Raw genomic sequence first — 25,222 nt, 5'->3', positions numbered from 1 at the left:
AATTGATCAGAGAAAATTAAAAAGGGATTAAACCGTCACCCAAATCGCGCCCGGGCACTCAAGGGGTGAACATGCTTAATCCCAAATGAATTCCCAAAGATCAGGATTAATTTGATTTCCCAGGAAGATCTTATATGCAAGATGATGTTGCGCACCATCATCAAGCAACGATACTTCACGCTTGTGAAAATTCACCGAGACGACTGACTCTACGCTAACTGCCCGTTTAATAATTAATTATTTAAAAGAACGCACAAAACCACCGAACTAATTATAAACCGAATTGTAAATACGACGAGACGACGCGAGAATCTAATGGTAGCAAACGAACGGAGAACGGTAAGAAAACTCTCCCCAAAAGAGTTGAAAGAAACTCCTTTAAGAAGAGCCGGAAGTGTGTGTGTGTGTGTATGATTAAGGGTTGAAGCTAATTAAAAAAATTAAATGACTCTACAATTTATAAGAAAACTGACCGAGAATAAAATTAAAAAAGATAGACAGAAAGATAAGTAAAGGTTTGGGGTAATTGTGTGTGTATGTCTGTGTGTGGATGTGTCTGAATTTAATTAAAATAAAAAAAAAACACTGAATTTAATTTAATAATTGTCTAAAAAAAATCAACAAAAACGCGAATCAATTTGGCAGCGTGGTGAAAGTTTAATGAAAATACCGATAACTAACACGAGTATGACTCTACACTTTAAATTTTTTCAAAACTGATTCTACTTTATTAAAAATTATAAAACGACTCTAGTATACGCAAAACACAAAAAGACGCGATAAAAAACTACTCGAGAGGGTAATATGGACGACTGGCAAAGTTTACGACATCATTGCTCGATGTGCACCCTTGGCCGGCCGTCCGGGAACTGAGCTCCTCGGGGTAACTGCCCCTTCTCATATGCCCTTTCCAGATACCCCCACTACAACCCCCACCCTAGTGTCCCTTACGTGACTTTTTGGGAGTTGCTGATTTTTGTAGTTTTTATTATTTTTATAGGTTAACCGCGACTAATTCGCGACCGCGAATATTTTTTAGAGCAAGAGCAAGCCACCGTGCATCCATTCATATAGTTTTTAAGAAAAAAAAAGTAACTTTAAACAAAGAAATTAACAATTTTATGTTGAAAAATTAAAATTAAAACACGTGGTAATTTATTAAAAATAATATTTTATTGAAAATATTAATTGACACTTTTTTTATCAATTAAAACTGTTAAATACTTATTTACAGTACAATCGTTTCATAAAACTTATTTAATTTTTAAGATATAATTAATATTCAGAAAATTTACTATACTAATAAAAACGTATTTCATTCTTAAATTTGGCCCAGTGCTGCCGTGGCAATAGTCAAAAACTCGAAACTCCGGCGGCCATCATTGTTTTCATGACAACAGCAAGCATCGGCCATCATTGTTTTTTTATCGCCCCGCCTTCTTGTTTCATTTCTGGCGCCAAAGCAACTGTGATAGTTTCATAAAATTCATTCATTTAAATGTAATCATCATAAAAAATCAAAATGGACTAACTAAAATTTCAAGTTTTCGTTCCGCGTGTTGTGAAGTGACCGTGATCATTCCGTAGAGCCACCTGCATTGTGTTATAAGTGATATAAGTGATGACGGCATAATAATAAATGTAGTCGACATTTTTGATTTTTTTATTTTGCTTAATTTCTTAAATTATAATTCAAAAAATTTTTTTAAAAATTGCACTTATAGTTTTTCAAGTTTTTTACGTGTGAAAATTTTTTTTTCATTGAAATTTTTTCAGTAAAAAATTTAAAATGTCAGCTAACTTTATTTTCATGATGACGGCGCGTGACCTCATGACACATTCTCATTAACATGGCGCGGGCATCAGTTAAAAGCTTAATAAACGTAACTAGAGGTGGCAGACAAGTAGTTAAAAATTATATTTATCAATTCTCAATGTCGGCATCCGCCATTTTTAAAGAGATCAGTAGCCGATTGACTATCGCTCCGCGTACATCTACTGTTTAAAACAAAATTTTAAATTAATTAAATGCCAGTGAATAACTAACACACAGACGGAAAAACCCGCTTGTGTTTGTGAATAAAAACCACCTAAATTTGGAACCGGACAGTTGCTAAATTATCCAGTATAAATATCGACTAAGTAATAATAATAAATAGAATAATTTTAATGTCAATATATAAATTGTCGGATTATACACACACATACCGGAAGATTTAAGTGATCGTGTGAGCTCACAAGTCGATGGCGTAATCGGCTTGCTACGACTGTTTATCTATTGCGTTCTACCTTTGATAAGTCACCAAAATTATAAAAATTATTCACACTCAATAAATTAGTCACACTGACACCTTGACAGTAACCATCTCCGTCTCAGGTATTTTTATCATTTTTTCCCTAAAAATTCTTTTTTTTTTTTTTATTTATTGGAAAACATTTTTTTTAAGTTAAAATGTCGACACCGTACTCATCTGGCGGGCTCTCAAAGCTCAAGAAAAAACACTTTCGTGTTAAGCATCAAAAGGTCAAGCTTTTTCGTGCCAACGAGCCACTCCTAAGTGTTTTTATGTGGGGTGTCAATCATACTGTAAGTACATTTATTATTCAAAATTTTTTCTCCTAAAAAATTCACTTTCCTGGTAAAATTCTTTGAAGTTGTTTTGACGAGTATTTATTCAAGTTATTGATTTTATTTTTGTTCCCAATAACTGAATTATTTAATCACCCTGTAGAATTATTGCAATTTATATCATAATACTCAAGTCAGCTGACATCTGATGAATTTTAGGATTTTTTTCGATAAATTATTCAATGAAAATTTATTTAGCAGACATTTAACAATTTTTCTAATAAATTATAGAAAAAAAATTGGCATGTAGAAATTTTAAACAATTAAAAATGCAATTTTTTAACAATCATTTTTTAGAAATAATTTAATTAACATTTTTAGATGTCAAAAAAATTTAATAAAAATAAATTTAGCAGATGTTTAATAATTTTTAGAATTTTTTTTTTAAATAAATTATGGCAAAAGAAATTAAAAAAAAAATTGCCATGCAGAAATTTTAAAAATTAAAAAATGTAATTTTTTTAACAATAATTTTTTAGAATTAATTTAATTGTTGATTTAATTTAATTAATTAATTAATTTAATGTCATAATTAATAACAATAATAAAAATTTTCTAAAAAATTCCATTTGTAGATGTCAAAAAAATTTAATAAAAATAAATTTAGCAGATCTTTAATAATTTTTTTTTTTTTAAATAAATTATGGCAAAAAAATTACAAAAAAAAATTGTCATGTAGAAATTTTAAAAAATTCAAAATGCAATTTTTTAACAATAATTTTTTAGAATTAATTTAATTGTTAAATAAAATTAAAAATTGGTCAAGTGACAGCTAACTTTAATATTATAATTAATTATTATATTTATAATAATCTTTCTTTTTAATAAAAGATCTTTAATAATTTTTAGAATTTTTTTTTTCTTAAATAAATTATGGCTAAAAAAAATTGTCGTGTAGAAATTTTAAAAAATAAAAAATGCAATTTTTTTAAAATAATTTTTTTGAACAAATTTGTTAGCTAAAAACAATTAAAAAAATTCCCTAGTGACTAATTATAATGTCATAAAAATTTATTGTTGCTTTTTTTTAAATATTTTTTTTTTAATAGTAATTTATTTATTATAAAAATCCAAAAAATTGACAGTAGTCAGCAAACTTCAGCTTGATTTAAATCAATAATTAAAAATTCATGCTCGGCAATTTAAAAAAAAAAATAATTACATTTTATTGGAGCTACGTCGCGTGATTCGTATCAATTATTGTACTAATATGTAAATGAATTTCACGTACACGTTCACACACTTGGCATCTAATTGCTGATTCTTAATTATTACATCATTTTTAATATAAAATGTTTATAAATAAATAAAGGTGGATTGTTATTGTTATTGTATTTTTTTTCTGCAGATAAATGAGCTAAGTCACGTAAACATACCTGTCATGCTACTACCAGATGATTTTAGGGCTTACAGCAAATTAAAAGTCGATAATCATTTATTTAATAAGTAAGTCCGATAATCTAATATTAAATAAATTTTAAGTGTTTTATCCTGAGGTATTTTTCAAGCTTGTCTAGTGAAGTAGCTTTATTCTAAATATAAAAGTTTAATAGTAGAACGGTTGAGTGTCTGTAATAATAGAAACCTTGAAGGTCTTCTATGTATTACTGGCTATCTTTCAATGAATACTTAAATGTATTTAATGGTTGGGTTTAATCGCGACTCTATGCATGTCATTCGACAAATTTTTATTTTACTTACAGCTCAACTGTTTAGAAAATTGGCACCGTGTTTTAATTTTTTACGCGTACTTAATTTTAATAAATAAACACTCAGGAATGTTTTTAATTTGTAAACACTCACAGATTTAGATTGCTTAAAAATATTATCGATTACCAAAAATGTCAATAAATATTTAAAGATATAAATTTATACTTTTTTAATTATAAAGATAACGTTTAAGCGCTAGATACTTTATTGTTAGATTACACAATTATCTTTCTGTTAATTTATGAGTTTGCTCAGGTGATTAATGTCGAATAATATTTTAAGTGTAAGGTAAAGTACCCAGTAGTTGAACAGGTTTCAAAGTAGAACGCATTTGACCCTATTTTTAATATTTAAAGGTTTAATTATTAGTTTAAATTAGTGATTTTCATGAAAATTTAAATAATTTTGAATTAATTGAAGCGCAAATAAAAATGATAATTGAATATTTATTTTTTGACTATGTTTTTAATAAAAAATATGGCAATAGGCACAACTAAAATTTTCAATGTAAATTAAGTTGATCTAAAAATTTTTAGAATTTTTTTTTATTGAAAAAAAATTTTTTTTAATTTTCATTTGTAAAAAACTGGCAGTGCAATTTAAAAAAATATTTTTTGTTCTAATTTAATTATTACAAAAAATTAAAAATGGTTAATTTTAGTATTATAAAATTTTTAATGTTAATTAATTTAATCTAAAAATTTTTAGAATTTTTTTTTATTGAAAAAAATCATTTAAAAAAAAATTTTTTTAATTTTCATTTATAAAAAAACTTTAAAAACTGGCAGTGCAATTTAAAAAAATATTTTTTTGTTCTAATTTAATTATTTAAAAAAATTAAAAAATTAAATTATAAAAAATTAATTATAAAATTTTCAATGAAAATTAAGTTAACCGACATCTAATAATTTTTTTTTATTATAAAAATAAAAAAAAATTCATATGTAAAAATTTAAAAACTACACGTGCAATTTTTAAAAATATTTTTAGTACTAATTAAATGATTAAAAATTAAAAACGTCGGCTAATTTCTGTATCATAAATTTTCATTGAAATTTCAAAAGAATTATAACGTATTATTGATTAATATTAAAAATAATAATGTGAAATATTTAATATGTTCATTAAAAAATGAGAAATATTTATATTTAATTTTTTAATTACATTTTTTATTAATGACAAAACAAATTTTTAATTATAACTCAATTCAAAACATTCAATAATTTTTAACTTCACTAATTTTTAGCTATAAAAATGATTTATTTATTTTTAAATTATATTTAAATAAATAAATAAAAAAATTATTTAATTTACATTATTTAAATTCTGGGTACCGCTTTTAAAATTTCGAGGGATAGACGCTAAAATTTAATATAAAAATTATAGTTTATGTCTTTGCAAAAAATCTGTTTTATTTAGAAAAGACTATTTAATTAGCTACAATTTTTTTTACTTAAAATAATAATATACCATTTTTTTTTACTGATTGTTCGGTTTACGGTTTAGTACCTTTTTTCATGAAAAACATGTAAATTTTTAAGAAAAAAAATATAATTGTTTTGATTTATAATTGAAAAAATTCACAGAAATCAATTACTGGAATAATAATAAAGTTAGCCGAAATTTTTTATTTTTTTATTTTGCTTAGTTTATTAAATTATAATTAAAAAATATTTTTGAAAAATTGCACTTATATTTTTTGAAGTTTTTAACAACTAAAAAATTTTTTTTTAATTTTTTTGTAATAATTTTTTAATAAAAAAAAAATCATAAAAATTTTTAGATGTCGGCTTTATATTCATATTCATAATAAACATAAGGATTATTGTATTACAATATTTCAAAAAGCCTGTTCAAATACTGAGTACTTTACCTTACAATTGTACTGATTTAATTAATAAATAAAATATTTTTCAGAGAAAACATGCCGTCGCACTTTAAGATTAAAGAATACTGTCCATTGGTATTCAGAAATTTGCGCGAGAGATTTGGAATCGATGATGTCGATTACAAGGAATCAATGACTAGGTAATGATTTGAAAAAAAAAAAAAAAAAAAAAAAAAAACGAAATTTTATATTTTATAAAATTTATTTGATGAAAATTTCCATCCGCCCACTGCTAAAAAACCAACCAGGAATAAAAAAATATAAAGATTGTAATTGTAATGTAGATGTCGTGTGTTTAATCCGTCGCGACGTACGGGTCGATTGAAAAAACGAGAAAATCCAGGTGAAAATGTAAATAGGCCAATGAGTGCAAATGCGAAGATCCATCAATTGGTACAGCGATCGGCAACAGCTCCTACTATAACAGTACCGTCTTCGTCAGCGAATTCAACAAACGCGCATACACAATTACCCCATATCAATAAGCCACAACGTACCTACAGTTTTAAACCAAAGCGTCTGAGGTTTGAAATTTTATTTTGTGTTCCCCCTAATATATTTTATTGTTTTTTTTGTCTTCGTCTGTAATTAACGTGATCGTTTTTTTTATTTTTTTTATTAAATTCATAATACTAAAGTTAGCCGACATTTTTAATTGTTAGATTTTTTTTCATTAATTAAATAATTTTATTAATAAAAAAAATTTCAAAAATTTTTATTAATTTAATTAGCAATAAAAAAATATTTTTAAAAAATTGCACGTCTAATTTTTCAAATTTTTTACATGTGCAATTTTTTCTTTTAATTTTTTTGTAATAATTTTATTAATAAAAAAAAATCTGAAAATTGTCAGCTGCTAATTTTATTTTCGTATTAAATTCACGATTTATTATTTATCAAGACAATTAACTATTTTACTTAAATTCAGTTGCAATTAAATATTGAACTGTTTTATTTAAAAAAATATAATTGTCGAAAAAATATTTTTTAGCACAACTAACACTGCAAAAAATAAATCAACGAATGTACCCATTGTTTTTAAAAAAATCTTGGGAGGATGGAAAAAAAACGTCGAGTTTTTCTCAGTAAATATCAACGAGCTTATGCTTTTATCACACACACACACAGCTCACCGACACGTTTTAAACACAAGCCTGTGACTTGAGCTTGAGCTTATGAATTAATGAGGTGAAGAATTGATCGCGTAATTTATAAACATGTATTCGCATCAATAATATGTCAGTTGGAAGTTTTTATTGTAGTTTAACGTCCTTGTGTGTTTAGTAAGTTTAATATTTAACAATTACCTAATCGAGACTTGATTATTTATTTTCAATATTAAAAAATTAAAAAATAAAAATTTCTCCCATTGTTAAAAAGTCTTTTCAGAAAAAAAAAATTTATTTAAGGTAACGGTGTTTGCACAAATAATTAAAATAATAATAAATCGTCGAGCTTTGAATTTGAGGATTTTTTTGTGAGAAAAAAAATTTTATTTATGTTATTAATTAATTTTTTAATTTGTTTAGATCCCAGCCTACATTAGACGACTCGTCTGGAAAAAGCGGCGCTAAGTTTTATCAATCTTACGACAAATTATTTATCATAAAAACGTTGACAAGCGAAGAAGTCGAGAGAATGCATTCATTTTTGAAACATTATCACCCGGTGAGTAATTTATATTATTAAAATAATAAGCAAAATTTTGTGGCCAGTGTATTTATATTTATGATAAGTATTTAAGCTGCATTCAAAAATGCTCTATCTCCAGATATATAATTAAAAAATCACCTTGTATCTTGTGAACTATTGACATTTTAAAAGATATAAGCTCATCCTGATGTTATACTCATCAAGACCTTTCATTTGAGTACCCACATCAATTTTTCATATATTTATATATATTATATATATGTATATATGTGAAATATATCAAAAATGCATGTGGGTACTCAAATGGAAGCTCTTGATGAGTGTAATATCAGGATGAGCTTATATTTTTAAAAACATCAATATTTAAGAAAGTACAGTGCAATTTAACATAATTAAAAAATGACCTTGTATCTTGTGAACTATTGAAATTCTTAAAGATATAAGCTCACCCCGACATTACACTCATCAAGATCTTTCATTTGAGTACCCACATCAATTTTTCATATATTTTATATATTTATATATATGTATATATGAAAAATATATAAAAAATGCATGTGGGTACTCAAATGAAAGGTCTTAACGAGCGTAACATCAGGATGAGCTTATTTCTTTAAAAATGTCAATAGTTAAAAAATTACAGTGCGATTTATAAAAGTTATTGCTAGTTTTTATTATTTTATTATCATTAGAATGAGTAATTAAGATAATAATAATCTTGTTTTTTTTTTTTTCTTGTTTAGTATATTGTAGAAAGACACGGAAAGACTTTACTACCCCAGTATTTAGGAATGTATCGATTGACGGTCGACGGCGTGGAGCACTATGTGGTTGCAATAAGGAATGTCTTTTCAAATCATTTGACAACGCACAAAAAATTCGACCTCAAAGGGTCAACTGTTGACCGCGAAGCGTCTGATAAGGAAAAGGAGAAAGAATTGCCGACATACAAGGACAATGATTTTGTTAAAGAGGGGATGAAAATTTATATTGGCGAGGAGGCCAAGACTAAATTGATTGAAACATTAACTGCTGATGTTGATGTAAGTTTTTTTTTTTTTCTAATTAATTGATCCTATTACTGGTCAACATTTATTTTTGCTAGAGTTAAAATCAATTTATGACTCAATCTTTTCCAGTTTCTAACAAGATTACATTTGATGGATTACTCATTGCTGCTGGGATTACATGACTGCGCAAGGGCCGAGCAGGAAAATCGCGAGCGAGCTGAGCGTGGTGAAGATGAGGATAACCATGAAGATGAAGAAGACAGCGAGTCTGGCAGCGGAGTTGAATCGCGAGGACCTAATGCCGAGTAAATATCAATTAAAAAACAAAAAAAAATAGAATAATGTATAAAAATAATTATTTAAAGTCGCAATTGGGGCTGGAGTGGAGTCGCAGCAATGACAACACCTCCGGAGTCACCTCACGCTGGATTAATGAGAGAGATGAGTCTTCAGTATGAAGGAGCAATCATTCCTGAGCTTGACATTTACGCCATTCCTAGCGCAGAAGGTTATTTTTTTTTTTAACTATAAAAAACTAGCAGCTTTACATTAAATAATGACTTTTATTAAATTGTACTGTACTTTCTTAAATATTGCCATTTTTAAAGAATTAAGCTCGTTTTGGTGTTACACTAATCAAGAGCTTTCATTTGAGTACCCACATCAATTTTTCATATATACATATATATATTTATAATATATATTAAAAATATAAGCTCATCCCGACATTACACTCATCAAGAGCTTTCATTTGAGTACCCACATCAATTTTTCATATATTTTATATATTTATATATATTATATATATAAATATATGAAAAATATATCAAAAATGCATGTGGGTACTCAAATGAAAGTTCTTGATGAGTGTATCATCGGGGTGAGCTTATATCTTTAAGAATGTCAATAGTTCAGAAGATACAAGGTCATTTTTTAATTATGTTAAATTGCACTGTACTTTCTTAAATATTGATGTTTTTAAAAATATAAGCTCATCCTGATATTACACTCATCAAGAGCTTTCATTTGAGTACCCACATGCATTTTTGATATATTTTTCATATATAAATATATGAAATATATGAAAAATTGATGTGGGTACTCAAATGAAAGGTATTGATGAGTGTAACATCAGGATGAGCTTATATCTTTAAAAATGTCAATATTTCACAAGATACAAGGTCATTTCTTAATTCTCTTGAAAATTTAAATCAAGACCTTTGCTGCATTTTTATGATAATTTTAAATAGATTGTTTTTTTTAATTTTAGGAGCTCCTAATAAAGAAATATATTTCCTGGCAATAATAGACGTATTAACCCACTACGGAGTAAGAAAACAAGCGGCCAAAGCAGCTAAAACAGTTAAGTACGGTTCTAACGTCGACGGAATATCGACCTGTGATCCAGAACAATACGGCAAAAGATTTATTGAATTTATGAGTAAGGCTATTGAATAAATAAATATTTAAATATATAAATCATTAAGTCTCATTGTTAGTATTTAAGTAAAATTAAATCAAAGGATTTATCGTTGATTTAAATGATTTTTTTATCGATAAAAAGAAGCTCTAACTAAAGATAAATTTATAAATTTTAGCGTTTATTAAATACGCACTACATTGTCATTTTATATTAATATTAATTTTACATTTTCAAACTTTATTTCCATCTTTCTTTTTTATTTATTTTCAATAGTCTAATAAAAATAACGCGCAAATAGATAATAATTTAGAATCAAAATAAATTATCCACGCATGATCTAAAGCGTGACTTTAAAGGAATATTTAAAAAAATTAATAATAAAAAAACAATGATAATAATTTATAAAGTAAGATAAACTATTAATCATTTTTTATAATTAAACTATCATTAAAATTGATGTAATTAATTTTTAAATACTTTAAGAACTCTTGTCTAGTCTCGTAAATTAAAAAAATTATTTTTGCTATTTTTTTTTTTTTCTTTTTTTTTAGTTTAATAGTACTAGATTCCGGATTGTGAATAAAGAGCGTCATTTTGAGGGTGATAATTAAATATCCAGCCATAAAAATCAAAAGTGCCTTCAGAGTGTCGCTCTTGCCATTTTTAAAATTATAAAAATGCTCAATAATTTAAAATATCTTTTTTCATGTTAAATATTTCAAAATTTATGTAACTTTTTTTTTTAAAAATAAATATCACTGAAGAAACATTTAAATTTAAGAAAAAAAAAATTAGTAGCAGGGCTGTAAGTTTAATTTCCAGTCAAATAAAACAAACGTATGAATAAATAATTGGTATTTTATTTAAAAAAAATATCTTTACAACTATTTAAACATAGCTAATATAAAAATTTATTTAAGTACATGGAAAAAATAAGATGACACAGGATATAATCTTAGATTATACTGAGTATAATACCAAGTTATACTGAGTATAATCCCAGATTATACTCAGTATAATCCCAGATTATACTGAGTGAAAAAATTCGGATAATAGCTAGTATAATCCAGATTATACTCAGTATAATCTGATATGATAACCAGTGTCATCTTGTTCTTTCCATCTGACTTTTAAAAACATTTTAAGTATCCATATTTGTAAACTTTTTCCAAGTTTTAGTGTTCAAAAAATTAGATCACTCCCAAAGAATTTTAAGTAATCAAAATATAAAAAAACATTCTCAATTATTAACCCTAGGTCTCTTCTTATTGTCATTATTAAACTCAGCATTATCTTTACTATCAACCCCGCTGCGCTTGCGATTACTCGTCGGCGAGAGTTGTTTAAGACACTCAACATCATTGAAAACAACCTGAGCGCCGCCTCCACTTGTCGGCAAGATATCCGCTTTGTACAACTTGGTCTCCAACTCGCCATCAGTGTCCTGCTCTTGGGCCATAAGACAGTACCTAGAAGCGCCCTCAGTGATCTCCTTGGGACTGGTCAGCTTAGTAACACTCCTTCTGCGCCTCATCAGTGGCTGCAAGACAGTACCAATAGGCACCAGAGCCCCAGGGCGATGATCAATCCACCTATCAGCGCTCTGAGACCTTCTGTGTCTCAAATTAGCCACAGCAACCCTGGTGTCTCTCCTAGACCTGGCCTCTTCCTTCCCATCGCTCATGACCTCCTTCCCATCTTTCTGATCTTCAAAATTGCCATCATTGTCCAGGATCTGCTTGACCTTCTTCAGCTTCTCATCCTGGTTCTTCATCTGGTTGTGCAAGTGGAGCCTCTGCTGCTTGAGCCTGATCTCCAATTCTCTGTTCATTTTGTCAGTCTCCATCTGGATCTTGGTGTTGTATTTCTGCTTGACCTTCTGCTTGTCAATCAACCGCTGGTTCAAAGCCAGGTCTCTGTCTCTTAACTCCTGCTGGAGACCCTTGATAGTTTCATTAGCGCTGTTTAATTTTCTTAACAAACTATTAATCTGACTCTCTGTTTTATTAATATGATTCCCCAAAGCATCAAGAGTTTTTTTCTGCTGAGCATTCACTGCTTTAAGCGAGACATTTTCATTTTTATAAAAATTATTATCCTGCTCTAATGTAAGCAGCATTTTTCTAAACTCGTTCTGTTTTTTCTCCAAATCTCCACGGAGTAAATTCCTTTTATTGATCCTCTGCTCCAAGAATTGCATTAAAGTTGTAATAATATTATCATCGTGAGGATTTGTGAGGTCAAAGTCAGGAAAAGCTCCTCCGAGACTGTAAACCAGTCCTAGATCAATATCCAGATCAGCAACGTCTCTCCCCTCTTTTTCCAAGCGACTGCGAGCTTCCTTGAAGATTTTGTTGGCTTGTCTCCTTCCGGGAGTGAACCCAAGGTCGACTTTGGTAGCTTGAGGCCTTGCGACCTGGACTTCCTGAGTCATCTCCGCGAACTTCATCACCTGGATGGTCTCATCGTAGTCATCCGCCCGGGGATTGACACACACTACCATCCTGACTTTGCCTTCTCCATCGAAATAATTCTTGAACATGTGCGTCAATTTAGACTCTCTATAAGGCACCATCTTGGTGGTATTCTGGAGCTGGTTCTCCCTGAGGATCTCCAAGCAAGACCTGAGAGTCATCAGGGAGTTATTGATGTTCCCGGCTTCTCTGAGTCTCTGTCCGGTATTCTTGGTCCTGTTGGTACGCTCGCTGCCCGCCAGGTCTACTAGAGACAGCTGGCTGACGCAGATCACGCGTTTGTCTTGGATTACATTCTCACCGTCGCAATCAAGAGGTGCCTGGACTAGTCTGATGGTGAAGACGCTGTGGGACCTCGAGGACTCGGCGTTGAGAGCAGTGTGAGCAACCCGTCGCTTCCTCTGGCCTCTCTGGAAGACCTCGAAGGATTCATCAGCACTCTTTACCTATATAAATATTTTAAGATACTAAATTAAGAAATTACCTTATTTCTTGTGAAATATTGACATTTTTAAAGATATAAGCTCATCCTAGTGTTAGACTCATCAAGACCTTTTATTTGAGTACCCACATCAATTTTTTATATATTTTATATATTTGTATATATTTTTCATATAAATGTATTTATGAAAAATATATCAAAAATGCATGTGGGTACTCAAATGAAAGCTCTTGATGAGTGAAACATTAAAATGAGCTTATATCGTTAAAAATATCAATAGTTAAGAAAGTACAGTGCATTTTAACTAATATCTTGTGAACTATTGACATTTTTAAAGATATAAGCTCATCCTGATGTTACACTCATCGAAACCTTTCATTTGAGTACCCACATCAATTTTTTATATATTTATATATATTATATATATGTATATATGAAAAATATATCAAAAATGCATATGGGTACTCAAATGAAAGCTCTTGATGAGTGTAACATCGGGATGAGCTTATATCTTTAAAAACGTCAATAGTTAAAAAAGTACAGTGCAATTTAACAAAAGTCATTATTTAATAAATTAAATAAATGTCTTCAAATAAATTGAATTATTAATAGTTAATAAATCCTTCTATCAGTGCACTGAGTAAAAAAAAAATTTCAGATAGTAGCTAGTATAATCCAGATTACAATAAGTATAATCTGGGATAATATCCATTGTCATCTTGTTCTTTCTGTGTATTATTATTAATAAAATCAAGTTTTTAAAACAAAAAAAAAAAGCACTCATTACCTCAACTTCAGTCACCGCGTGGACGTACATATTTTTATTTCCATCCTCGCGGACAATCTTGCTCTGCATGGTCTTGGACCTGGGGTCGTCGTCATCCAGCAAGTCGTAGACACTGTTATTATAAATCTCAACGTAAGTTATAAACACTGCGTAAGCGTTGTCTGGATCAACAGTCAGCAGCTGGGACTCGTCCGGCTCCCGAATAATCATCGGGTTGCTGTCACTGTCACTGTCCTGGCGCCTAAATTTCCCGTTAGTCTTCCTGGGGGTGGTCAGCCCAGCGTGGATCTCCCCCTGGCGGTCCAGCATCGCGTCAGTCTCGCTCTGAACATCAAACCCGTTCAGTTTGTCCGGCTTGAAGACGAACTTCTTGGCCTGGTAGTTGGAGATGCTGTTGAAGATCACGTCCAGGCACCTGGGCATTATTCCTCCGTCCTGCGGCTCGCCTGTCATCGTGTAGGTCTTGCCGCTGCCTGTCACTCCGTAGGTAAACAAAAGAGCGTTCTTACCGTGGATTAAATTTTCCACCAGTGGCAGAGCCACGTTGTTGAAGATGTCCCGCTGCTTTGTGTCCGGAGTGAACACTTTCGTGAAGGTCGTTTGGATTTCCTTGGAGTTGACGTTACGGAAATTAACAGCTGACTCCGGGGGAGTTATTATTATCGTCCGGTCGGAGATTATCGTCATGCAAGACACGTCCGAGGAATTTTGCATCGGACGGATTCGGCAGTACACTTGCACCGGGTCCTTGGAGGTGCTGGTTTGCATTCGGGGACGGGTGGGTTTTTTTGCCGACACCGGCGGCTTTATTCGTCTAAAATAATTAATATTAATAAAATTATTTATTTTATTTAAAGACAATTATTCTAGTTAAAAATTCAACTGTCATTTAATATAACCTAAATTTAAAGAAAAAATAATTTAAATACTTACGAAGATTTCATTTTGTTAAAACTATTTTTTTTTTTTAAAAAACTTTCATACACTATTTGAATTTATTCACTTATTTTTAATAATAATATTTTATTGATTTAATTTATATTATTAGTTCTTAATAAGACATTTGTTTACCGACTAGCGACGGTTAACGAGCGTCGGGTTTTTGAATTTATTCCAACGTTCAAAAGAGCCAATGCTAGCTCAACAATAATTAAGGCTGATTTACATGGCTGCGCGCGAACAGACACTATACTAAAAAATTTATTTAAATAAAATTTATGATTAAAAAATTCTAATTTATTAATTACTGACGCTAACAATTTTTTGACAGTTTATTTATTATTATTATTATAAAAATATTAAAATGCAATTAATTCATAATAAAATTTAAATTTTTTATAAAAAATTTGACCCGTAAAAATGAAAAATAAACATTTTTAATAACATTTAATTTAGCTGTCACTTGACAGTTTTTTTGATTTCTTTTGATAAATAAATTATGGCAAAAAAAAATGAACTTGTAGAAATTTAATAAAATTGTTTTGTTAAAGAAAATTAAAGAATTGTCAAGTGACAGCTAAATTAAATGTCATAATTTTTAATAAAAAATGACTAAATTCTGTTTGTAAAAAATAAAATCTATAATATTCCTAAAGAAACTTAATGAGAATTAATTTAGCAGATATTTAATAATTTTTAGAATTTTTTTAACCAATAAATTATGGGCAAAAAAATGAGAAAAAAAAATTGACATGTAGAAATTTTAAAATATTATAAATGCAATTTTTTAAGAATAATTTTTCAGAAAAGATTTATTTATTGATTTAAGTAAAATTGAAAAATTATCAAGTGGTTGCTAACTTTAATATCCTAAAAATAAAAAGACTAAAAATTTCACTGTACAACTTTAATAGTGTAAAAATATTTACAATAAAAACAAACTAAAATCTCTTAGACTGGATATCATCATGGAAATGAGACCCATCGCAGAAGGGCCTGTTGGAAGTCTGCTTACAATTACATAGCCAGTACTCTTTACTTTCTTTAACTTCGAAAAAGATGGGCTTCAATTTTATTTTAAGGAAAATATTTTTGTGAGTGCCGTCGCAGATGGGCTGACTCTTGCTGTGCCCGCAGAGACACCAGGCGTACCTTTTCCCGGCCTCGAGCCTTATTTTGAAGGGCTTTTTGTCGTAGGGTTTGCCGTTGTCCTTCTGGTTCTGGGCGCTGAACAATCCTTGTAATTCATTTCGTGGAATTTCTGGCTCTGGTTCTTTGGAGTCTTGTTTTGTCGCGTACCGGGTTAGTCTTGTCTGTAAATTTACAATTTTATTTTTATACTGATTAAAAAATTCACACTAATAATTTTTTCAATAATATTTTAATTAAAGAGTATAAATAATTCATTGTTACCAAACACCAGCTGGGATTTACTCTCAAGCTTAACAATTTATTTGTTAAGTTAATAATACTCATTATTGCTTTGTTTATTTTATTTACCACTCAGCAAAGCACCGCTCACCATTCACAAACTTTTTAAGGTTATAAAAAAATATATATATCTTATCAGCTGAGAGGGATTCCATTTAAAAATTTTAAAATACACTTTTTATCAAGTATTTATTTTTAATTATTCTGATAAATAAATTACATTATATTTCTTAATAATTATTTAAATAAAAAAATTTATTTTTTATCAATTAATAAAAATCATATGTTAATTAATTTCAACAATGCTGAAGTTAGCCGTCAGCTGTCAATTTAAAAAATTTTTCTAACAATAAAAAAATGCTTCTAAAATTTTTTATTAAATTTCACACTTAGAAACTTTTTAATTAAATATTTTTTTTATAACAATTTAATTTTGCTATAAAATTCTAAACAAAATTTTAATATCTGTCAACTTTAGTGATAAAAATTAAGTTAAGAAAAAATCATATTACAAAAAAATAATTTTTTTATTTTTTAAAAACTTGAAAAACTGAAAGCAATTTTTTAAAATTATTTTTTAGTTATAATTTACTAAATTAAGCAAAATAAAAAAATAAAAAAATAAAAAAATAAAAAATGTCAGTTAACTTTATTATTATACTTCAGTGTCATTAATTTTAGAATTATTTTTTACCATATAATAATCAAATTAAAAAAAATGACTAAAAATATCAAAGCTTTAAAAAAAAAAAAAAAACAATAAAATTAATCACCCCATCAATTATTATCTCAATTTACATAAACTAATTTCAAGGTTAGCCATTATTATAGCAGTTAAATTATTACAGTTGACATGCGCGCTAGATCATAAAACTCGCTTCTTTAAAACACTGACAAAAAATCACTTAAACAATCGACAATTTCACAAAAAAATTACAACTAAACATTATAAAAAAATCCTAAAACAAATTGTTTATAATAAAACAAAAAATCTAAAATTAAAAACAATTAATCCGTTATAAATCCCGTTAAGTGCTGCAAAACTCCAATGTAAACTGGAACAATATGAGATACCTGTCAAAACTGTCAACATGCTGCAGAAAAGCAAACAACAATGGCTTCCTGATCGGAATGATCCTAGGATTGATAATAAGCCTGCTGTTCTACCAAATGTCAAGCATCAGCAACCTGGACTCCAGCTCAGAAAGTAAGACCCCCTGGTCATACCTGTCACTGTTGCACGAGAACTTAAGCATGAGCGACTACGAGCTGACCAACCAGATAAACCGGCCGTCTTCTTCCGACCAGGTAGACGAGTACGCTCCCAAATTAAAGAACCCCTCATCCTTGCACATCCAGGATTCAAAGCAGCCGTGGAGGTTCACGCGACCAAGATACTACTTTACTGAACTAGGAATCCGGGAGAAGCTCTTCCTAGGAGTTCTGACCGACCCGGAGCACCTCCATAGCCGCGGAGTGACTTTTAATAAAACTGCGGGGCAGTTTATTGAGAAAATCAGGTACTTTATCACGATTGGCGACTCTGAGAATGGCAACAAGAAGCCCAATGTCTCTCTGTCGGGGATTGTTGGGTTCACTGACACCAGGAAGATCCTCAAGCCTTTCCACGTGGTTAAATATATTATTGATAATTACTTAGAAGAGTATGACTATTATTACATCGTTAAAGACACTTCTTATGTCAACGCCAGGCAGCTGATGAATCTTGTAGAGAGTTTTAGTGTTGGAATTAATAAAGATATTTACCTGGGTGTTCCAATTTCGGAGAAGACTCTTGAAAGTTCTAATTACATCAGCGACAATTTGATTAATTTTTGTTCTCTAGATGCTGGAATTATTATCAGCAATTCAATTATGCGCCAGCTGAAGAAGAACTTGGACTGGTGTGTTAAGAATACTCTTTTGTACTCCAGTTCTGATGATGATGTTAATTTTGGAAGGTGTCTTTATTATACTACCAAGACACCTTGCAGCAACAAGCTCTTTAGAAGCAACCAGGTTTTTTTATCCAAGAAAGTTCCAGCTGAGTTTGAATTTACTTCTTATTTTTTGGATGATCTGGTGTCTGTTTATCCAATCTTCGACCCCAAGGTCATTTATAAATTACATGCTTACGCAGCAGCTAGAGAATTGAAGCGGATTGAAGATGAAATTATTAAATTAAGGAATGAAATTTCCAGCTCGGCTCACTTCAGTCCGGTTACTAATAAGACAACCTGGCCAGTGGGAATCAGCCCTGGGAATAAAGCTCCAGGAAGGTTTGATATCCTGCGCTGGAATTTTTTTAATGAGACTCATGTTTTTATGGAGACCGACTTTGATAATGTTGCTCCGCTGGTGGGCAGCAAGAAACTGGAGGTTGATTTTGTCCTGAAGACTGCTAAGAAGTTGATTAAGGAGAAGTATGATGGGAAATTCAAGTTTGATAAACTGGTCAATGGGTATATGAAGTTTGACGCTTCAAGAGGGATGGATTATATTTTAGACTTGAGGTTTGGTGATGGAAATAATAAAGTTGTCAAAAGGGTTGAGCTGTGCAAACCTTTGGGGAAAGTTGAGCTACTCCCCGTGCCTTATGTCACGGAAAATACTAGGGTTCATTTGGTTTTGATTGTTGATAAGGATAATGTTGAAGAAGCTATTAAATTTATGAAAAATTATGGGGCTGTTTGTATGGAGAAGAGAGACAAGACTACGCTTATGTTGGTAATATATTATTTAATTAATTTTTTATGATAAGTATTAAAGGTATCTCTAGATGCATAATTAACAAATGACCTTGTTTCGAGTGAACTATTGACATTTTTAAAGATATAAGCTCATCTTGATATTACACTCGTCGGGACCTTTCATTTGAGTACCCACATCAATTTTTCATATATTTATATATATATATGAAAAATATATCAAAAATGCATCTGGGTACTCAAATGAAAGCTCTTGATCAGTGTAACATTAAGATGAGCTTATATTTTTAAAAATATCAATAATTAAGAAATGACCTTGTATCTTGTGAACTATTGACATTCTTAAAGATATAAGCTCATCCCGATGTTACACTTATTAAGAGCTTTCATTTATATATATCATATATATGAAAAATATATCAAAAATTGATGTGGGTATTCAAACGAAAGGTCTTGATGAGTGTAATATCAAGATGAGCTTATATATTAAAAAATATCAATAATTAAGAAATTACCTTGTATTTTGTGAACTATTGAGATTTTTTAAAATATAAGCTCACTTTGATATATTATACTCATCGAGACCTTTCATTTGAGTACCAACATCAATTTTTTTATATATTTTATATATTTATATATACATCATATATATGTATATATGAAAAATATATCAAAAATGCATGTGGGTACTCAAATGAAAGCTCTTGATGAGTGTAACATCGGGATGAGCTAATATTTTTAAAAATGTCAATAATTAAGAAATTACAATGCAATTTTACAAAATTCATTATTTAATAATGCAAGATTTTATTTATTTATCTATAAAATTATCAATGTTTAGTAATTATAAAGATAAAATTAAAAATTTTAATAATTTTATTAATCACAAAAACTTATTGAAAAATAAATAAAAAAAAAAAATTTACAAAATTAATTTTTAAACAAACAAAAAAATTATTTTTTTAGGTATTTTTATACACTGATTCAACAAAAGTGAATGACATTTACGCCAAGGTGAAGACTCAGGTTGTAAATTTGACAGAAAAATACAACAAAAGCAAGGACTTATCAAAAATAATTTGGCTGTCAATCCAAATGCCGGAAGTTGATGATCCAAGAGTGAAAATTGCAATCACTGATTTAATCATAAAGAAATTTTCGCCAGAAAGTCTTATTTTATTCGTGCAAACTCAAATGGAACTGACTACAGATTATTTAAACAGAGTGAGTAATAAAAATTTATTTATTAAATTAAATAAAAACAATATTATAAATAATTAATTTGCAGATACGAATGAATACAATCAGCCAATGGCAAGTATTCAGTCCGATTCCTTTCGTAGAGTACAATCCAAACTTGTACCAAGCTGACCAGAAGATCAATTTCGACTTGAACCACAATCACGGTTATTACGACAAGTCAAACTACCAAAGTATTTCATTTTACGTAAAAGACTACCGGTCAGCGCGTCGAGCCAGTGAAAAATTATTTCCGGTAATTCACAGTGACCGGGAAATAAAACAACTGCCGACATCGACATCGTCTGCAAAAGAGCTAGACTCGGTGTTCAAATTGTTCGTTTTGTTCAGCGACTTGCATGTCTTTCGCGCAATAGAACCTGCGCTGAAACTCCGCTACAGTGATAAAAATAATTGCAAAAGCTTGCTTGGACACCGCGGACAGCTCGCGAGACTGATTGACGAGTACCAAAAACAAGTCAGATAAATTTTTTATTTGGCAAGATTTTTTTAGTTATATTAATCATTTATTGTTATTATTATTATTATTATTATTATTATTATTATTATTATAAACACCCCAATACCTTATCAACACACAGTCCTGCTGGACATTAATATATTTATATATAAAAGAAATAATTGTACAAGCATTTTAAAAATTCGTGTCGCAGTCCCCTGATAAGTAAATAAAAATATATTTATTTAGGTAATTAAACGGTCTAATATCGCATTAGATTTATTTTTATTTATATACTTCAATCGCTGTCTGATTCCGATTCGGACAGTTGGAGATCTTCCTTCAATAAATTATCGTGGATATTTGTCGTTGATAACGGTGGTGATGTAATACCTTTTGTTCCATTAGTGTGTCCTAGAATTTTAATTTTAATTATCAATAATAATTAATTAATTTTTAATCTAAATCTATGTTATTAAGAAATGACCTTGTATCTTGTGAACATCTATTGACATTTTTATAGATATGAGCTCATTCTGACATTGCATTCATCGAGACCTTTCATTTGAGTACCCACATCAATTTTTCATATATTTATATTATATATATATATATGTATATATGAAAAATATATAAAAAATTGATGTGAGTACTCAAATGAAAGGTCTTGATGAGTGAAACATCAGGATGAGCTTATATTTTTAAAAATGTCAATAAGAAATTATAGTTCAATTTAACAAATATCTTGTAAACTATTGATATTTTTAAAGATATAAGCTCATCCCGAGATTACATTTATCGAGAGCTTTCATTTGAATACCCACATCAATTTTTCATATATATTATATATATGTATTTATGAAAAATATATCAAAAATGCATGTGGGTACTTAAATGAAAGCTCTTGATAAGTGTAACATCAGGATGAGCTTATATTTTAAAAAACATCAATATTTAAGAAAATGCAGTGCAATTTAAGAAAATAATATTTTAGTAAGATGAATAATTACCATTTGTACTAGCAAGAACAGGACTGGTAACAGGTTCCATATCTGAATCACTATCAGAACTATCAGAACTGGATCCACTGCTTGAGCTGCTATCACTGAGCACGCCGATTTGATCATCCAAGTTGATCGGTAGCTCCATCGGATTCGGAGTAACTACAGTAGTAGGAACGGATACAGGCTTTGGAGGTTGTGCTGGTACTTGGAAGTCTTCAGGATCCGAAGGATTATCACTGTCGTCTAAGCCACCAATCACTGGAAGGCTGGTCAGCGATGGCAATGCACCGTGATTTGAACTAATGGCTCTTGCGGGGGAACTGGAAAAATTAAATAATAATTAAAAAATATTATTATTAATAAATTAAAAAAAAAAAAAAAAAAAAAATAATCAAACCTTATATTATTAGAAAACGATGGCCCGTTAGAAGGACTCTTTCCGTGGTAGGGAGATTTACGTAAAGGACTAGCTGCAGGCTTGGGATGATACTGAAAATGCGGTTCTCTCTTGGTGCCACTGGTAACTTTGGTCCTGCTACTTGACCTTCCGTGACCGGCGTTCATTGCCGGATTATTCGTCGAGGTACTTTGATTGCTAGGCTTTGATTTGGACTCTATTGGAGTGTTGGGACGATTCAGCGAATTGGAAGCCGTCGAGTTTAGTGTCGGGCCAGCCGACAGAGACTGGGCTCTGTGGTCTACCCTGGTCTTCTTTACTTGGATGTTTGAGGACAATTTTTCTAGGGTTATTTCACCGGTCTTCCGGTCGAATATCAGGACACACTCCTTGCTGTAGGGCCGCTGCGAGCCCTTGAACACTGTATGAGGGAGTCCCGCACCGTCCAGGTGAGGAACTGTTACTGTCATCATGTTGTTTGGACCCACTTCTACTGTTGCCATCTTTGAGACGTCGACACTTGCTGGCTTGAAGTCATCTGAAATTTATTTAATTAAAAAAAATTTTTTTCTGTACTATTTTAATAAAAATAAAAAATTGGTCAAATATCAGCTGTTATTTTTTTTTTTTAAATAATAATTATGAAAATTAATTTAACATATTAAATAATTTAAAAAATTTTAAAGCAAATAAATTATGGCAAAAAAAAATTGATATGTTGAAATTTTTAAAAATAAAAAATACAATTTTTTAAAAATAATTTTTTTAATAAATTAAGTTACTGTTAGTTTTAATGTCATAAATATATATGAAAATTAATTAAGCATATATTTAATAATTTTAAAAATTATTACAAAAAAAAAATTGACATGTAGAAATTTTAAAAAATAAAATGCCGTTTTATAAAAATAATTTTTTGGAACAAATTTTTTTGTTAAAAAAAATTTTTAAAATTCTCTAGTGACTGCTAACTTTAATGTAATAAATATATGAAAATTAATTAAGCATATATTGATTAATTTTAAAAATTATGGCAAAAAAAAATTGACATGTAGAAATTAAAAAAAATGCAATTTTTTAAAAATAATTTTTTAGAACAAATTTTTTTGATAAATAAAATTAGAATTGTTAAGTGATTGCTAACTTTAATGTCATAAATATATGAAAATTAATTAAGCATATATTTAATAAGTTTAAAAATGATGGCAAAAACAAATTGATATGTAGAAATTTTAAAAAATAAAATGCAATTATTTTAAAATAATTTTTTGGAACAAATTTTTTCGATAATTAAAATTAAAAAATTGTCAAGTGACTTAACTTTAATGTCATAAATAAATTACTTACATTTGATAGTGTGGAAGGATGTTTTGTCACCATTACTGCCAGAATTATTATTGAAAGAGGATCCAAATTTAAGCTCTCTAATTTCAGGGCCAAGACCCAAGCGTTTTGCCATTTTATCAAATAAATTATTTTATTAATTAAATTAATGAAAAAATAATTATTCTCAGGCTACATTACTCAGTATTTTCAAAATTTCCAAAAAATTCCTGAAAAAAAAATAAAAATTAGAATATTAAGAAACTAAAAAAAAAATAAAAGTTAGGTTAGCCGACATTTAAAAATTTTTAAAATTGAAAATATTATTACAAAATGATAAAAAAAATTTTTATATGTAAAATTATTGCAGATTTTGAAAAAATATTTTTTAGTTATAATTTAATAAATAAAAAGAAATAAAAAAAATGAAAAACGTGGGCTAACTTTAGTATTAATATTTAAAAATACCTTGGTGAATATAAAAACACATGGAATGGTTATTTTGCCAGCTCGAAAAACCAAAATATGGCAGTCATTTTGGTAAATTAACACACACAAATGGTAACAGCTGTTACTCTAACCAAATATCAACTCTACGTTTATCTTTCACCTGACTAGATCTAGGTTATCTTGGTTGAATTTTATAAAGATAACCTCCAAGAGTTTTAGCTTTAAATCTTCGCTATTTATATTAATTAATAATTATATATTTTAACAGATTTTAATACTGCTCTTTCTTATTTTATTCACACACACTGACACACGAACACGACAGACGTAACAGAAATTGTCGGAGAAAACTGTTCAATGGTTAAGTACTTAAGAAATGTTGCCATATGTATAAGACGATACAACCAACTACAATTAACACGCGCGAAAATTTAAAGTACAATTTATGTCGACATTTTACTTTGTCGGTAAGTTAGAACTTCATTTTTTTTGGTTAGATTTTTTGACACTGAAGTTTACAGACATTAAAAATTTTTTACCAATTAAATTGTTATAAAAAAAATTTAATTAAAAAATTCCACATGTGAAAATTAATAAAAATTACAAGTTATAATTTTTAGAAGCATTCTTTTATTGTTATTAATTTGTTAAAAAAATTTTTTAAATTGACACCTGACGGCTAACTTCAGTATTACGATTTTTTTTTAATATTGACAACAATGGTGAGTTTTTTTTTACTAATTTTTTAAAATAAAATTGTTATAACTATTTTTTTTTAGTTTTAAAAAATCAATTGGTCAATTTTGATAATTCAAAATGGCGCTGTCAAAAAATTATGAAAATGAAGTTAGCTGACATTTCAAAATTTTTTATTGAAATAATTTCAATTAAACAATTAAAAAAAAAATATCACATGTTAAAAACTTGAAAAACTATAAGTGCAATTTTTTAGAATTATCTTTTTAGTTATAATTTAATTAATAAAAAAAATCAAAAATTTTTAGACGTCTGCTAACTTTTGAAAATTAAGTTAGCCGACATTTAAAAATTTTTAGAATTTTTTTTATTGAAAAAATGATTGCAAAAAAAAAAATTTCACTTGTAAAATACTTTGAAAATTGTAAGTGCAATTTTTAAAAAATATTTTTTTGTTTTAATTTAATTATTAAAAAAAAATTAAAATCTTCGGCTAACTTTAGTGTTATAAAAAAATTGATGACACTGAAGTTAGCAGACGCTTAAAAATTTTTGATTG

At 28.9% G+C, this 25,222-nt stretch overlaps 5 protein-coding genes across 6 annotated transcripts; 2 read left to right on the top strand and 3 right to left on the bottom strand.

Moving 5' to 3' along the window:
• The first annotated feature begins 1,865 nt into the window (after positions 1-1,865).
• Positions 1,866-10,712, top strand: LOC123268410 (phosphatidylinositol 5-phosphate 4-kinase type-2 alpha). Of its 2 annotated transcripts, XM_044733432.1 has the most exons (10): positions 1,866-2,377; positions 2,448-2,587; positions 3,978-4,075; positions 6,257-6,367; positions 6,512-6,751; positions 7,757-7,895; positions 8,624-8,923; positions 9,020-9,195; positions 9,256-9,398; positions 10,161-10,712. In XM_044733432.1, the coding sequence occupies exons 2-10, from the start codon at positions 2,453-2,455 to the stop codon at positions 10,346-10,348; spliced, it is 1,530 nt and encodes a 509-aa protein (XP_044589367.1). In that variant the 5' UTR covers positions 1,866-2,377; positions 2,448-2,452; the 3' UTR covers positions 10,349-10,712. The 2 variants fall into 2 exon arrangements, with proteins under 2 accessions (XP_044589367.1, XP_044589368.1); XM_044733433.1 differs by lacking the exon at positions 6,512-6,751 and having other exon boundaries at positions 1,881-2,377.
• Positions 10,713-11,059: 347 nt separating this feature from the next.
• Positions 11,060-15,123, bottom strand: LOC123268404 (kinesin-like protein KIF23). The gene is made up of 3 exons (XM_044733419.1): positions 14,950-15,123; positions 14,017-14,830; positions 11,060-13,233 (listed from the first exon to the last, which is right to left on the bottom strand). The coding sequence occupies exons 1-3, from the start codon at positions 14,958-14,960 to the stop codon at positions 11,554-11,556; spliced, it is 2,505 nt and encodes an 834-aa protein (XP_044589354.1). The 5' UTR covers positions 14,961-15,123; the 3' UTR covers positions 11,060-11,553.
• Positions 15,124-15,843: 720 nt separating this feature from the next.
• LOC123268419 (CDGSH iron-sulfur domain-containing protein 3, mitochondrial) lies at positions 15,844-16,516 on the bottom strand. The gene is made up of 2 exons (XM_044733447.1): positions 16,369-16,516; positions 15,844-16,268 (listed from the first exon to the last, which is right to left on the bottom strand). The coding sequence occupies exons 1-2, from the start codon at positions 16,429-16,431 to the stop codon at positions 15,897-15,899; spliced, it is 435 nt and encodes a 144-aa protein (XP_044589382.1). The 5' UTR covers positions 16,432-16,516; the 3' UTR covers positions 15,844-15,896.
• Positions 16,517-17,220: 704 nt separating this feature from the next.
• LOC123268406 (chondroitin sulfate synthase 2) lies at positions 17,221-20,986 on the top strand. The gene is made up of 3 exons (XM_044733421.1): positions 17,221-19,113; positions 20,061-20,318; positions 20,383-20,986. Exons 1-3 carry the CDS (start codon positions 17,452-17,454, stop codon positions 20,818-20,820), a joined length of 2,358 nt encoding a protein of 785 aa, XP_044589356.1. The 5' UTR covers positions 17,221-17,451; the 3' UTR covers positions 20,821-20,986.
• LOC123268413 (ell-associated factor Eaf) lies at positions 20,848-24,339 on the bottom strand. Its single transcript, XM_044733437.1, has 5 exons — positions 23,986-24,339; positions 23,542-23,747; positions 22,195-22,732; positions 21,804-22,117; positions 20,848-21,207 (listed from the first exon to the last, which is right to left on the bottom strand). Exons 2-5 carry the CDS (start codon positions 23,651-23,653, stop codon positions 21,092-21,094), a joined length of 1,080 nt encoding a protein of 359 aa, XP_044589372.1. The 5' UTR covers positions 23,654-23,747; positions 23,986-24,339; the 3' UTR covers positions 20,848-21,091.
• Between the last annotated feature and the right edge of the window lie 883 nt (positions 24,340-25,222).

This window comes from Cotesia glomerata, linkage group LG7 (assembly GCF_020080835.1).
Source record: "Cotesia glomerata isolate CgM1 linkage group LG7, MPM_Cglom_v2.3, whole genome shotgun sequence".
Classification (NCBI taxonomy): Eukaryota; Metazoa; Arthropoda; class Insecta; order Hymenoptera; family Braconidae; genus Cotesia; species Cotesia glomerata.
The sequence above is the reverse complement of the archived record's forward strand: the minus strand, read 5'-3'. Positions and strand labels throughout refer to the sequence as shown.

Coding starts and splice junctions, on each gene's coding strand:
- LOC123268410 (XM_044733432.1), top strand. CDS start 2,453: ATGTCGACACCGTACTCATCTGGCGGGCTCTCAAAGCTCAAGAAAAAA. Junction 2,588..3,977: donor TGTGGGGTGTCAATCATACT/GTAAGTACATTT, acceptor TTTTTTCTGCAG/ATAAATGAGCTAAGTCACGT. Junction 8,924..9,019: donor CATTAACTGCTGATGTTGAT/GTAAGTTTTTTT, acceptor AATCTTTTCCAG/TTTCTAACAAGATTACATTT.
- LOC123268404 (XM_044733419.1), bottom strand. Junction 13,234..14,016: donor ACGCGGTGACTGAAGTTGAG/GTAATGAGTGCT, acceptor ATATTTATATAG/GTAAAGAGTGCTGATGAATC.
- LOC123268419 (XM_044733447.1), bottom strand. CDS start 16,431: ATGAGTATTATTAACTTAACAAATAAATTGTTAAGCTTGAGAGTAAAT. Junction 16,269..16,368: donor TAAATCCCAGCTGGTGTTTG/GTAACAATGAAT, acceptor GTAAATTTACAG/ACAAGACTAACCCGGTACGC.
- LOC123268406 (XM_044733421.1), top strand. CDS start 17,452: ATGAGATACCTGTCAAAACTGTCAACATGCTGCAGAAAAGCAAACAAC. Junction 19,114..20,060: donor ACAAGACTACGCTTATGTTG/GTAATATATTAT, acceptor TTATTTTTTTAG/GTATTTTTATACACTGATTC. Junction 20,319..20,382: donor CTACAGATTATTTAAACAGA/GTGAGTAATAAA, acceptor ATTAATTTGCAG/ATACGAATGAATACAATCAG.
- LOC123268413 (XM_044733437.1), bottom strand. CDS start 23,653: ATGGCAAAACGCTTGGGTCTTGGCCCTGAAATTAGAGAGCTTAAATTT. Junction 22,733..23,541: donor ATCCTTCCACACTATCAAAT/GTAAGTAATTTA, acceptor AATAAATTTCAG/ATGACTTCAAGCCAGCAAGT. Junction 22,118..22,194: donor TCGTTTTCTAATAATATAAG/GTTTGATTATTT, acceptor TAATTTTTCCAG/TTCCCCCGCAAGAGCCATTA.